General features: G+C 41.8%; 1 protein-coding gene across 3 annotated transcripts in view; it reads right to left on the bottom strand.

The window, feature by feature from the left end:
- Window positions 1-518: 518 nt before the first annotated feature.
- The window catches only part of SNX29 (sorting nexin 29), a 394,719-nt gene continuing 380,853 nt past the window's right edge, over window positions 519-14,384 (bottom strand). For all 3 annotated transcript variants that reach the window (XM_069983707.1, XM_069983706.1, XM_069983708.1), the window contains one exon: window positions 519-2,096. In XM_069983707.1, the coding sequence (XP_069839808.1) occupies window positions 1,964-2,096 (133 nt within the window). In that variant the 3' untranslated portion in view covers window positions 519-1,963. The remainder of the gene's footprint in view (window positions 2,097-14,384) is intronic.

Raw genomic sequence — 14,384 nt, 5'->3', positions numbered from 1 at the left:
TGTGGATCCTGCCAACAACATGGTATAAGCTCTGATGCTCAATGTTGCACTATTGCTATTGCACTAAACCCAGGTGAAAGAGAGTATGAACACAGTAATGAGAAAGTTCTCCCACAATAAACACACTAACTGGGACAAATAGACAGTACCTGATGTAATTGTGTGCTACCACCTCCTTTGGAGGTGGTAGCACACAATTACATCAGGTACTGTCTATTTGTCCCAGTTAGTGTGTTTATTGTGGGAGAACTTTCTCATTACTGTGTTCATACTCTCTTTCACCTGGGTTTAGTGCAATAGCAATAGTGCAACATTGAGCATCAGAGCTTATACCATGTTGTTGGCAGGATCCACACAGTAGTGGATACCTTTATACCTAGTGACACATTGTTGTGTCTATTTGTATCATTTTGCTTAGACGGTACCTCTTGTGTGCATGATTTTTACTTCATGTTGTGATTTTATTGATATATATTTTTGTGACAATAAAGAGAATTATATTTATTAAACATCAGTAGCCGTTTTTTTAGGAATTTGTTTATAGAGACCCGGGCAGGTCTGGTGGTCGTTGTAGGATATAGTGGTACACGGGGCAGTATGGTTTGATCAAATTATATACCGACATTTTGGCGTTGTTTTTTAAAATAAGCGGAGCGGCATTAGTATCAGCCATAGGTGTGATGTGCAGTAGCTCCCTTCTCTCCATGTCGCAAGATATATGAAAGGTACCATGTATCTCCTTGACCTTGAGAGCTATTTAACAGTTTTTGTATGCCTAAAAATTTTTTTTGCTTTTCTGTTTCTCCATTAAGTTACGTAAAATGATTCCACTGTAATGTGGGTGCCCTGCCAGATGGCAACAGTTCACATACTGTATGCCAACAGTGAAAAAGCAAGAAGAATAACAATGCAACCAATGTGGCCCGAAAAGATTTCATTACACTATATAGAAAAGATCCAGAGATTAAAGGGGTTCTCTGGAACATTTGATTGGTTCTCAGTGTTTGATTGGTGGGGTCTGGATGAGCTGCTTCACCAATGTAAACAATAAGGAGTATAACTGCGCTGATCAGAGGGGTCCTAGAATTTGGAACTCAGAAGACCAAACATAGATTTCCTATTTTTAAGATATTTTTTTTTAAGTATTTTGAATTTGTGAATTCCCTTTAAGATAGAAGTAATGATTGCGTTTGTTATGTATGAAGTCCTTTGCTATCGTACTGAGACAACTGACATTACATATGTGGCATCATATGACCTATGTCTACCGGACCCCAGTGGCCACATGTCAGTGGTGTCTGTACAGGGAGACATAATGCTCATATGGCTGATATCAATGCAATTGTGATATTTTACCTTTATAAACCAGCAACTCCAAAATGTTCCTGCTTCATGGCTTAGAGAACCAAAAATCATCTACAAGATCCACACGTGCTTTTTTCTCCTTTTATATGTGTTTGCTCACGGTGAGCTATAGAAAACCATTATCTTACTATAGTAACAATGCTATCAGTGATTTTACCCAGTAAAAGGCAGAATCATGAAACATGGCAGTTATCATAAGACTTGCATGTCTGTTCATAGGATGGTATAATCATCAAAATAATTTACTAATACCTATCAGGCTAAAAGAATGCTTAACACTGGCCCTTTAGTACAGACCATTCGTCGTCGGTGTGTCCATCATGATGTAAAGACCTTAAAAAAAGAAACTGATTATACTTAGCATGCTCCAGGAGACCCTGTGACATTAGTCTGTAATGTGCAAGATAAAGAGGAACCTAGAAGTAATGGTCATTGTATGCGTAACAGAAAGAATCTGATGATTTGTTCCTTTAAGAGGTGCAGCTCCTCTTCTAGAAGGTTCCGGACGTGATGACATGACCTATTTCGAGTCAGGAGCTGATTTAGTTTAGTTCTTATTTGCCCATTTATTGTTAGGACTGAGCAAGGAACATCGCGGTCAGAGGTCTCCACTCTGCGGTTCAGGGTTCCTTGACTCTCTCTGATGACTTCGAGATAATTTCGGAAATCGAGAAGCCACTTTGGATCTACTGCCTTTGCCACCTTGTTCTCCACCACTGCCTTGAATATCCCTGAAAAATAGAATAAGGTAGATAAATAGATAATAGCTACAAATTACCCATAAAATGACAGCGGGAAAACATAAGCACAGATTCCACTATGAACATTATTAACCTTGGAGAACGCTATTCACAGCAATTACCTTAACAATGTATCTGTCAGCAGAGTGTGCATGTAAACACCATATACGTGGAAGATATGAAGGCTCAACATTTACAGCACTGCCTGATACAATACATAAATATCACTTACTATTCTGAAGTATACCTTCATGTGCACTTTCGTTCTCCTTCTTGAAAACAATAGGTGAAAGAGTGAACCCCCTGCTCGACCCCCAAACTATTACTAGTTCTCAGCAGTGGTGTAGCGGAGACACACACCAATACTGAACCAATAGGGAAGCTCAGTGGCGTAGCTACCATAGAGGCAGGGTAGGCAGTTGCTATGGGGCCCGTGTAGGAGGGGGGGGCCTGGAGGAAAAGGTAAGAGCATGTGTCCTTCTGCTTAACCCCTTATGTACTGCAGTGTGTAAGTGGCCCAATGTTTACTTACATGCTGCAACACAAAAAAGGGTTAACAAGCAGAAGACAGAGATCTTTGCTTCACTGCACTGATAACTTCTGACCTCACTTCTCCAGCTGGCAATCAAGTGGGAAATGAAAATGTGCAGAGCTCCTTGCAGAGGTCAAGGGTTATTAGTGCACCAGCAGTAAAGCATATTATATATATATATATATATATATATATATATATACACACACACTCACCGGCCACTTTATTCGGTACACCTGTCCAACTGCAGGTTACCACTTAATTTCTAATCAGCCAATCACATGGCGGCAACTCCATTTAGGCATGTAGACATGGTCAAGACAATCTCCTGCAGTTCAAACCGAGCATCAGTATGGGGAAGAAAGGTGATTTGAGTGCCTTTAAACGTGGCATGGTTGTTGGTGCCAGAAGGGCTGGTCTGAGTATTTCAGAAACTGCTGATCTACTGGGATTTTAACGCACAACCATCTCTAGGGTTTACAGAGAATGGTCCGAAAAAGAAAAAACATCCAGTGAGCGTCAGTTCTGTGGGCGGAAATGCCTTGTTGATGCCAGAGGTCAGAGGAGAATGGGCAGACTAATTCGAGCTGATAGAAAGGCAACAGTGACTCAAATAGCCAACCGTTACAACCAAGGTAGGCAGAAGAGCATCTGTGAACGCACAGTACGTCCAACTTTGAGGCAGATGGGCTACAGCAGCAGAAGACCACACCGGGTGCCACTCCTTTCAGCTAAGAACAGGAAACTGAGGCTACAATTTGCACAAGCTCATCGAAATTGGACAGTAGAAGATTGGAAAAACGTTGCCTGATTATTCTCGATTTCTGCTGCGACTTTCGGATGGTAGGGTCAGAATTTGGCGTCAACAACATGAATCCATCCTGCTTTGTATCAACGGTTCAGGCTGGTGGTGGTGGTGTCATGGTGTGGGGAATATTTTCTTGGCACTCTTTGGGCCCCTTGGTACTAATTGAGCATCGTTGCAATGCCACAGCCTACCTGAGTATTGTTGCTGACCATGTCCATCCCTTTATGACCACAATGTACCCAACATCTGATGGCTACTTTCAGCAGGATAATGCGCCATGTCATAAAGCTAGAATCATCTCAGACTGGTTTCTTGAACATGACAATGAGTTCACTGTAATCTTTGGGATGTGGTGGAACGGGAGATTCGCATCATGGATGTGCAGCCGACAAATCTGCGGCAACTGTGTGATGCCATCATGTCAATATGGACCAAAATCTCTGAGGAATGCTTCCAGCACCTTGTTGTATCTATGCCACGAAGAATTGAGGCAGTTCTGAAGGCAAAAGAGGGTCCAACCCGTTACTAGCATGGTGTACCTAATAAAGTGGCCGGTGATATATATATATGCGCAGTGCTTTGTGTTGTGCGTAGGCAAGGGAGGCCCCTTAAAAAAAATTTCTATGGGGCCCTGTGAATCCTAGCTACGCCCCTGGGGAAGCTTCATGCAGCCAGCAGAGTGGGGTAACATGGTAGCCATTTGTGTGAATAGTGAATAGAGACTCAAGTGAGCGTCACTTCTCATGGACCCAAATATTTTCTAGAAAGGAGCTGTTGGGATCCAACAAACACTACCTGTTCCATTGTCATATAATAACACTATAAGGTTAGGGACACTACAATAAAGTTAAAGGTCAAGGTTAGACATAAAACTATATTTACCGTAATATCCTGAGAACAAACTAATACTGAAATATGCAATCCAAGGAAGAAGAGCGTGGATCCAGCACATCCAAAAAAATCAAAAATCTGTTAAAATGTTAGACTTTATTCCCTATTCTAGTTAAAAACGTGAGCTCCTATGGCAGGAGAGTGATGGCTAGATGACGCATTTCACGCATGCGCGCTTAATCATGTCTAAAGCCGTCATTGTGGGTGTTGATTAAAAGACCAATCATGGCCATGTAAAGTTGCTCCATGTAAAGCCCCTATTACACGGGGCGATATTAAGGAGCAAACGAGCGCTGTCCACGCTCACTTGCTTCTCATTCCCTGTTCCCTGCCGGCGCTATTAGTAGGTGTTGGCAGCGAACAGGTGAGTACAGCGGGGGCCATGGGTAGCTCCCTGGGTGATTGCTAGATCGTCCGGGCAGCCCATAGCAGATAGCAGCGACTGCAGCAGATCGTTGCTGTATTAGTCATTTGTCGTTCAACTTGATGAAAGACAAACTACAGCAATGATCAGCCGACATCGTACATGTTCCTCCTCCTCGCTTGCAGTCAGCATGTGTAACAGTGAGAGGGAACGTGGAGCAAGCGAGCACTGACATGTTGGCCCTCGCTTGCTCCTCCAGACCGGGCCCTGTAATACGGCCTTAACAGGTGACTAACTCAAACTGTGAAATGGTCACCAACATCAGCATTATGGTAGACTATAATTATAATTAGATTTAATGCAAGCGTAAAAGAAGACTACATATTATTGGGGTTGTATGTAAATTCTTTATCCAGGCACCCCTCTATACAATGCATAGCTGTTAACGCATTGGCGGCATCTACACCTGGTGAGTGTCTTCTTACTGTATTTAGTCCCGTAACATATGGGCTTCTTCCCAGGCCCTGTCCACTCCTGTACCTTCATTCAAAGAAATGCAACATTCAACATGGCAGAAGCAAGCCAAAGAAAGGAAAAGAGCTGGTGGTGTATGCCATGGGTTATTTAGACTGCTCACCCAGCATAGAGAGAATGGATTAGCAAATATTATGTCATGTCACCTACTAGCAAGATCAGTACTGGAGCCTTGCTCTACTAAAACAACATCTTAGATATACATGTTAGGGATAAATGTAAAAAAAAAAAATATATATATATATATATATATATGCATTTGAGTTAATATTGTCTTTTACTATTAATCTGAAGGAGTTCCAACCCTGTTGCTTTATACGAGTAGGGTTAAATAACCCCGTCTGATGTAGCTTCCAGCAATAGCCTACAAAACAAAGTGAAATCCATGCTGGGGATTTGTATGAGGAGCGCAGAGAGAGGGAGCGGCAATGATGCTCTACTTAGCTGTCTCCTAATTAAGGAGGTTTCATTAAATGATGAAGTACATTAGCGATCCATCCCTGCTGGGCACTTTTAGCTTGTTCTGACTCTGATCCTACATGAATGATTTTGTATATATCTGCTAGAAAACAAGATCATCATTCACTGTGCAAAAAAAAATGTTCTCTTTTATTATAGAAGTGTAGAGGGAGGATCTAGGAAATGACAGGGTGGGGAGGGCAGATACAGTAAGTAGCCTGCAACAGCTAGCTCTACCATAACCCCCGCCGTAGCCTGCACAATCCTGAATTAATGGGTCATCCATACAATACATCAACCACAGTGGATATATAATGTCAGCCATTAGCTGCAGTGCAGACACCAGGGGGTGCTGATAAGTCCTCCGCTTTGCTATCTTCATTATTATTTTTTTTTTACACTAAGAGACAAAAAGCACAATAGAATAATTTGGTGCACACCACTATTTATAAACCTAAGAAAGGAATAAGTCTAACAAAAGGCATCACACATTATGGAAAAACACCTACAATTGCTGAGAAACATAAGTGAGCCAAGCAAAGGAAGCCCTGCAATAAGGGCAACCCCCAGGGATCAAAAACTAGAAAAATATTACCGCTCTAAGCTATCACATAAAGCGAAAAAAAATCCTGTATAACACAATGCAACCCTATGCTGAATACAGAAGTGCCAAAGCTATACGAGAATACGAGAGACTATATACATACGTACTGAAGTGAAGGGGAGGTGATACATGAACCACTACAAATAAAAGCAAATACAAGATATTCAATCCAAATAGATTCCACTACAAATGGAAGCAAATGAAACATGTAAATAACCTGAATAGAGCAAAGCATTTTGTCCCGGAGTTACTCTTTTTTTTAAACTTTTGCTGGAATAATAAGCACTGCTTTTTCATAAAATTTGTCTATGGTTGCAGATGAACTTTCTTCTGGCAGTGGTGAGGCCTCTGTGTCTGAAAGATTTTGGCCAAAGGAATTTATAGTCATGTAACGCAAACATTAGGCAAAAATTGGTCTTATACTCCACAGTGAAAAATTGGGCTGTTAAATTTACAAAAGCAGCCAATTCAACACCAATGATTGAGACTGTTCCTGAAGTGGTGGCAACTGTTGCAAAAAGCATAAAAGCCATACATAGCATGATTTTGTAAAAATGAGCAAAATTCAGCTTTGAACATTTCCAGAGGAAGAGCTCCTGAAGGTCCATTAATCTGGACATGAGTAAGGTGTCAAGCAAGTGGATCACAGAATGTTTGTCAGAACTTTGTCACACAGTGGCCATCACCCAGGACAAACTGTCTGACCTGACCTCTGAGGAGCTGAATCATCTTCCTTATTCACCTGATCTGGCACCCTTGGGCTAATCTATTTTCTAATTTAAGAAACACTTCAATAGAACCAAATTTGACTAGTTTTCTGGCGCAATTACAGTGTCTGGCTCCAGAGTTGCCATCTAACCAAAGGAATTCTATCTGGATGGGATAATGGTATATGTGGCCACAGCCAAGGTCTTATAAGCACTTACTTGTATAAAACCAACTAAAGTGCATGTATACAGAATGTCACCCATATTGCACGTACAGTATAAGATTAAAAACACTGCGTGTACAGTGGACCAACAAGTTACCTTTCCTGGACCACTGTAACTTGGCACCACACTGTATTTATCCTACAATGCTATAAACCATTACATTCTGTACCTGTGGAATATGTGAATGGCTAGACGATCCATTTATTGCCATTAAACTAGTGCAGTGCTTCTCAAACTTTTCTACTGGAGCCTCACCCAACAGACCAATGCAATGCCTGGGCCTCACCAGACTGACCAAGAGGGTGCCTGGGCCTGTGGTTAAAGTCTATTTAAAATCGGAGAATAATGCTAGGACTACCTTTCAGCCGTCTCCCAAGCTCTATATACTAATGAATTAAGTACAAAATAAACTATTAATAATGGCTAAAATGGAGATTTTTGCCAACAGCAAAAGGACTGTGCAAATTATAGTTACTTTGTGAAAACCGGCTCCCCAGCTGGGCCTCACCAACAACTAGGGGGCGCCTCAAAGTTTGAGAAGCACTGCACTAGTGGGTGTCTAGTAGCGCCTCTCTACAGTATGGTAAGTGTACCACATGTTTAAGGCCATGTTCACACACAGTTTTTTAGCATTAAATAACAGCTGTTGTTTAATGACAGCATTTGATTGCATTACAGAGTATGGAACAACGGCCATAGTGTATGCACACTGTATACAGCAGTTGCTCTCTGCAGACACACAAAATAACTGACAGGTCTATTTTGTACGTCCGCTATTCAGTAAACAGTGGCCGTACAAAACACCCTGTGCTCACAGTGTAAAGTACGGCTCCTGGCGGTCTGAGGCAAACGGGAGTGCGGGCACACCCAAATGTACCTGCATTTCAATTAAAATAAAGTGATGTTCATCAGGCCAAAACTGCAGTATCTGCTGGGTGAATATCTCAAACATGGCCGATGTTCACACATTGTGTGAACATGGCCTAATACTGCTTATTACTTTCACCAGAATAAGCTTCTCCTTTGGACACCAGGTGAGGGCGGCTCCATTTTGTATGTTTTCTGATATGCTATATATTTTATACAGGACCTTGAAGAAGCTTTTACCCTCTATATAAAGAGAGTGTAGCTTCCGGCAGCAGATTTGAAAAAAAAAATGTTATGAATTAGTTTTCTCTTCTTTTGGGTTGACATTTTGGGGCCGTCTAACAAGTGACTAGTTTTCCATAACAATTGCTATGACAATAGTCTTCCTAGAACCAATTCATATGGTAATTTGTAGGGCCACTGTATAGAAATAGACTAAACTGCATATATCGTAACATTGGCCACAGGGATGAGCTAGCAGTTCCTGCCTATATGAAACATCATAGGAACCAGGAAGAACAAGACAGCAACAGGGATTTAGACACTTCAGAGCGGTGGCGATGAGGAAGCAGAGGAGATGAGCATAGCTTTATTAAATAATATTTCAACCTGAATAATCCCTTTGGTTAAAAACACTCCCAAGCTGTGTATCTTCTCCGAATATGCAGATGTATGCCCCATTAGCTTTCCTTAAATTTAAGAAAGAATTCCTTACTTGCCTCGCGGTACAAATTCAATACAATAATACAATATGCAAGCAAAACTCTCAACAGGCTGCAACACACATCACAACCAGTGGGTGGCGACACCATGACACATATGTATAGCATAACCATCTCCTAACACAGTACCTCAATATTATGTCTTTTTTCTAAGCTAGTCATGTGACACACATAACATACATAAATCTATGAGGAAAGGTAAGGACCGATACATCTAGCTACATTGCTATTGGGAAGTAGCTCAATAACTCTACATGGAAAGATCATCCTCCAAGTCTTTAGGCCTCAGTTTTATAAATAATAATAACTGGACTGGAGCTTACACCTTCAGCTGTAAATATATACTACTTATAAATGAATCGCAACCATGTTCAGTAGTTGAGACTGATAGTGGTAATGTTTATGTAAGAGTGCCTTCTTGAGTACACTTAAAGGAGTATTCTCATCTACAAATGCTTTTAATTAAGTTACTTGTTTAATTGTTTACTTTTGCATTTGTGTCCTTTACCCTACCCTATTGTATACTGCTTATTGCTTAAAGGAGAAGTCTGGCAAGGGAGAATTTGATATGGAGTATGAACTTGCCTCTCCCTGTGCCAGCGGTGAGCCGTGGGACCGACCTTGGGACTTTCACCAAAGGTATCATCACAACTCAGGGGAAAATGCCTGTTTCAGCTGATGGACTGACCGCTTAGCCAATCGGTGCCTCGAGCGCCGTCCCGCCCCAGTCACTGACTGGCTGACTAGCCAGTCCATAAGCCAGGTCGTGACGTGTGCAGCGCCGGAGATCCCAGAGCCAGGCGGGGGTCCCGAGGCCCATCCGGCCACTCACTGCAGGCACTGGGAGAGGTAAGTTCGTACTTGTCATCAAATTCCCCCCTGTCCCTCCCGGCTGCTGGATTTTAAAAATGGCTGGACTTCTCCTTTAAGTTACCGACCACTGCTCTGAGTGCTGGCTGGGCTGTGATATCCTCCGTGGCCGGGACCTGGGGGAGCATGCTTCGGCTGGTTAGTAGACTCAGCCAGCTTTTGTGTCGTCCACTCAGATCAAAGAGAGCTCCAGTGCTTGTGGTTTGTCCCTGGATCCAACTGTGATCTCAGTGGAAGATGCAAAGAGCTTGTCCTCAAGTCCCACCCTCAATGCACACATGTACTTCTCTACATATATGTATGTGATATACATCTTGACCAGTTTTACCTAATAGCACAATCCCTTTAAGTTTTTGTTTTCCTGCATGTTTACATCACGTATCCATCTGCAAATGATGCCCACCCCATTCCAAGCCTGTCCATTCCCTGTGCTTTACATATACGTACAACATGAGATTCTATATATAGTGCTGTAAGGGAAGAGGTAAATACTCTGCACTTGCCATCAGGCACATGTGTCATTTTCTTGAATATTGATTAGAATTAAGATATCTATATTCCACTTGAAGGCTGAGAGAGCTTGCACTGTGTCACTGCAGATACTTACCTATGTACAATGCCTTGCTCCTCCAGCTGCATATACTGTACACTAATAATACTGCACCACTTGAACTAGATGATTAACCTCTGTCTCTTCTTTTTCCTGACATGAAAGAGGCCTTTAACCAGCTCTACTGGGCTTCCTGCACATGTCGGGAAAATGCGGAGTCCATGCTGTGAGATGGCCTGTTCTTAGAGTAATTGTTATTTTGATTTCCAAGAATTTCTGTCCGGATGTACAATTCTGAATACAAATTCATGTAAATTGATTTTCCCATAATGTGTGTTTTTTGTAGTTAATCTTTAGAATACAATTTCACTCCCTTTCACTGTTGACTTCCCCAACTGGCGTTTTGTGTACTTTTAAGGCTGAGCCTGTATAATTACCTCTATAATTGCAGACATTAGACTTTTTTTCTATCATGTCTCTGCAGACAGTGCTCATTTTATACAATCTTATGGATGTTAGAAATACTCTGCTGGTAAATAAAGACTCAATAACTAAAAAAGCGAGGGCTGTGTATTGTAAAGATACAAGGGAAAAGGGGAATAGAACCGCTTTAAGACCATGTTTTACAATGTAAGAACTGTCAAGGATACACCGTAGGTGGTTTCTATTCTAATTGCTTAAAGGGGTTCCACAAGAGAGCAAATATACATCTCAATTAACGGACCACAAAGTGCCCTTATTTCCTAATATATTCACTATTTTAATTTGGCCCCAAACGCTTCATCTGAGAGGGCCCAGTTATTGGCCTTAAGGGAGAAGGGAATTTTATATATTAAAAGTAATACAGTTCAGACTTAAACCATAGCTAAGCCTAAATTGCTTTGCCCTCAAGATATACTTAGGTAAGAAATCATAAATGTCATGTTCTTTCACATATGCTTTAAGTCAGTATGCTGTGCTTTAGATTTAGGACTGTGTATTGTTAATTATTTATAGTTATGCTATTATGGGCAGCGGTTGTAATGTTTATATACCACATATGTGTTTGCAATCTTGTCCTGCATACACTCACACACATATACATATATTAGAGATGAGCGCAACTTGAGCATGCTTAAGTCCAATCTTGCGGCATTTGAATACCAGTGGCTGAACAGGTTGGATGCAGCCTTAGAGAGTACTGGAAAACATGGATACAGACATAAGCTAGTGAGAGATTATGATATACACATTTTGAGATGCCTAAACCAGACATTTAGATTATTTGTGTCTACACCAGCGATGGGGAACCTTTGGCCCTCCAGCTGTTGCAAAACTACAATTCCCATCATTCCTGGTCAAGGAATTGTAGTTCTGAAACAAGTGGAGGGCCAAAGGTTCCCTATCCCTGTTCTAGATAATCCTCTGATGTTCTCCTGTGGTGTCCTTGGGTCCCCACTAACTGCAGCTGCTGCCACTTCTGTAGACTAACTCATCTCGGTAGTTACTGCCTGCTCAAGCACTCCCTGACTGAGACAGGACAGCGCAGTGGCCAGTGGTTGGCTGAGAGGGCTGTCACTGCCGAAACGAGTTTGTCTGCAGAAGTTGTGGCAGCTGCAGTCACTGGGGCAGTGGGGGACCCATAGACACTGCAGGAGAACACCGGAGGAGTGTGTAGAGGTAAGGATATAGGGGGAGATTTATCAAACATGGTGTAAAGTGAAACTGGCTCAGTTGCCCCTAGCAACCAGATTCCACCTTTCATTTTCCAAAGAGTCTGTGAGGAATGAAAGTGGAATCTGATTGGTTGCTAGGGGCAACTGAGCCAGTTTCACTTTACACCATGTTTGATGAATCTCCCCCATAATGTTTATTAGGGCAGCAACACATATAAAGTCTTCACATGTCTGATAATTTAATCCACCACTATATGGTCCCCTATAGAGCACTTGGCAGAGACATGAAAAGTTGTGTGCTCCGTACTTTTTACGGATATATACTATATCATAGATGGGCACCTGAAGCAGAACTATAGTAACCAATTTTCTTTATTGCTAAAAATCTAGTAAATATAATACATTTCTGAGCTGCATTTTCCTCTGAGCTTGCAAATATGAGAGTTGTGAAAGCCAATTGTACGAAAGCACAGAGCAGCCAATGATCCATGTCACACTCACTGGGAGTCACTGCTGTCCACAGATTGGTAGGAGAATGTGTTTTCCCATCAGCATCTGTCAGCACAGGAATACCTAAGGGGGTACACGGCGTATCGAAAGCCAGGAATGAAGGTTACCTGCTAACAGGGTTATATTACAGCACTAGCAGCAATCTATCCACCATATACTATATCATCCTTTCCTGTGGCCCCCTAAATTATACGTTGGCAAATCTACAAAAATATAATATAATATAATAGAAGACTGCATAAGTGGTGGTTCCCTAACACAGCGTTATATAGCAGAAGAAATTTTGTGACCTAGGGCCGCACAGGTCATGTAACATAGATATTGTACACAAAGAGACTGCACTGCAAGGAGAATGACTGCAGTCATGTCACAGTCCAGAGATAGTGACCGCAGTTATGTCACAGTACAGAGATAGTGACGGCAGTGATGTCACAGTACAGAGATAGTGACCACAGTGATGTCACAGTACAGAGATAGTGACTGCAGTGATGTCACAGTACAGAGATAGTGACGGCAGTGATGTCACAGTACAGAGATAGTGACCGCAGTCATGTCACAGTACAGAGATAGTGACTGCAGTCATGTCACAGTACAGAGATAGTGACCGCAGTGATGTCACAGTACAGAGATAGTGACCGCAGTGATGTCACAGTACAGAGATAGTGACCGCAGTCAAGTCACAGTACAGAGATAGTGACTGCAGTCATGTCACAGTACAGAGATAGTGACTGCAGTCATGTCACAGTACAGAGATAGTGACCACAGTGATGTCACTGTATAGAGATAGTGACCGCAGTGATGCTACAGTACAGAGATAATGATGGCAGTGATGTCACAGTACAGAGATAATGGTGGCAGTGATGTCACAGTACAGAGATAATGGTGGCAGTGATGTCACAGTACAGAGATAATGATGGCAGTGATGTCACAGTACAGAGGTAATGATGGCAGTGATGTCACAGTACAGAGATAATGATGGCAGTGATGACCACAGTGATGTCACAGTATTGGAAACATCTGCACAGTAATGTCACAGAACAAAAAATACACATCAGTTCTGATATTAATATGTTCAAGTATCACAGTGACATCATAGCACGGAGATAGCAAAAAGGGTATCACTAGAATAGAGTGGTTGACAACCCAGACACAACTGCAATATCAACACCCCACCATGTTATGCCCTCAGGTCAAAGGAAGATGACAAATGACAGATAATGTATTTCCTGACAGACGCACGGGCATTTGGTTTCCATGTCATTGCTCTCTCCATACTGATCTGTCTTTTTTTTTCTGGCTCTGATAACTTTAAGGCTATGTTCCCAACAACATCATGATCATTCATTCTGACTGTTGTTTTACAGCAACAGCCGTCGTTTGTGATCTTTAGTACATTATGGGAACATACTGTAGCCCACTATAGAAGATATATACCCTGAAAAACAACAAACTGCCATGTGTCATATCATATACTATTCATGTTCTGCCATAATCTATGCGAATATTCCTTCTATACGGGCAGAGCCCCCATGTTTTCCCATTGTTTTCTCATTCCACAGGTTGGGACAGACTTGGTAAAGGATCATTAATGTTTATCAATCCAGTAGGATGTATGCCTCTTCTGGAAGACACCAGTAAACCCAGTATTCAGCACTGGAACATCCACTAAGCTATTTCAAGAATATGAAGGATTAGTAAGGGATCATGGCACAAACAAGCGTTTGTCTTAGACAAAAACCCTTTAGAAACTGCAAGTGACAATAATTGCACTGAGCTAAATTACAGCCTGGAAGACGGAGGATCGGAAGCTAATTGCCAAACACAGGCTGTAATCACCTTTAATAAATTGGTCTGGCCAGAAATAAAGAGTGTGACTTGGCAAAGTTGTGAAGATCAAGTCTGTGAATTAACGAATCCTGTCGATAAAATGATGGGGTAGTAAGTTAGTACCGAGAACACCTGACATAATACCGTAGTGACA

This window comes from Dendropsophus ebraccatus, chromosome 9 (genome assembly GCF_027789765.1).
Source record: "Dendropsophus ebraccatus isolate aDenEbr1 chromosome 9, aDenEbr1.pat, whole genome shotgun sequence".
Classification (NCBI taxonomy): domain Eukaryota; kingdom Metazoa; phylum Chordata; class Amphibia; order Anura; family Hylidae; genus Dendropsophus; species Dendropsophus ebraccatus.
The sequence above is the reverse complement of the archived record's forward strand: the minus strand, read 5'-3'. Positions and strand labels throughout refer to the sequence as shown.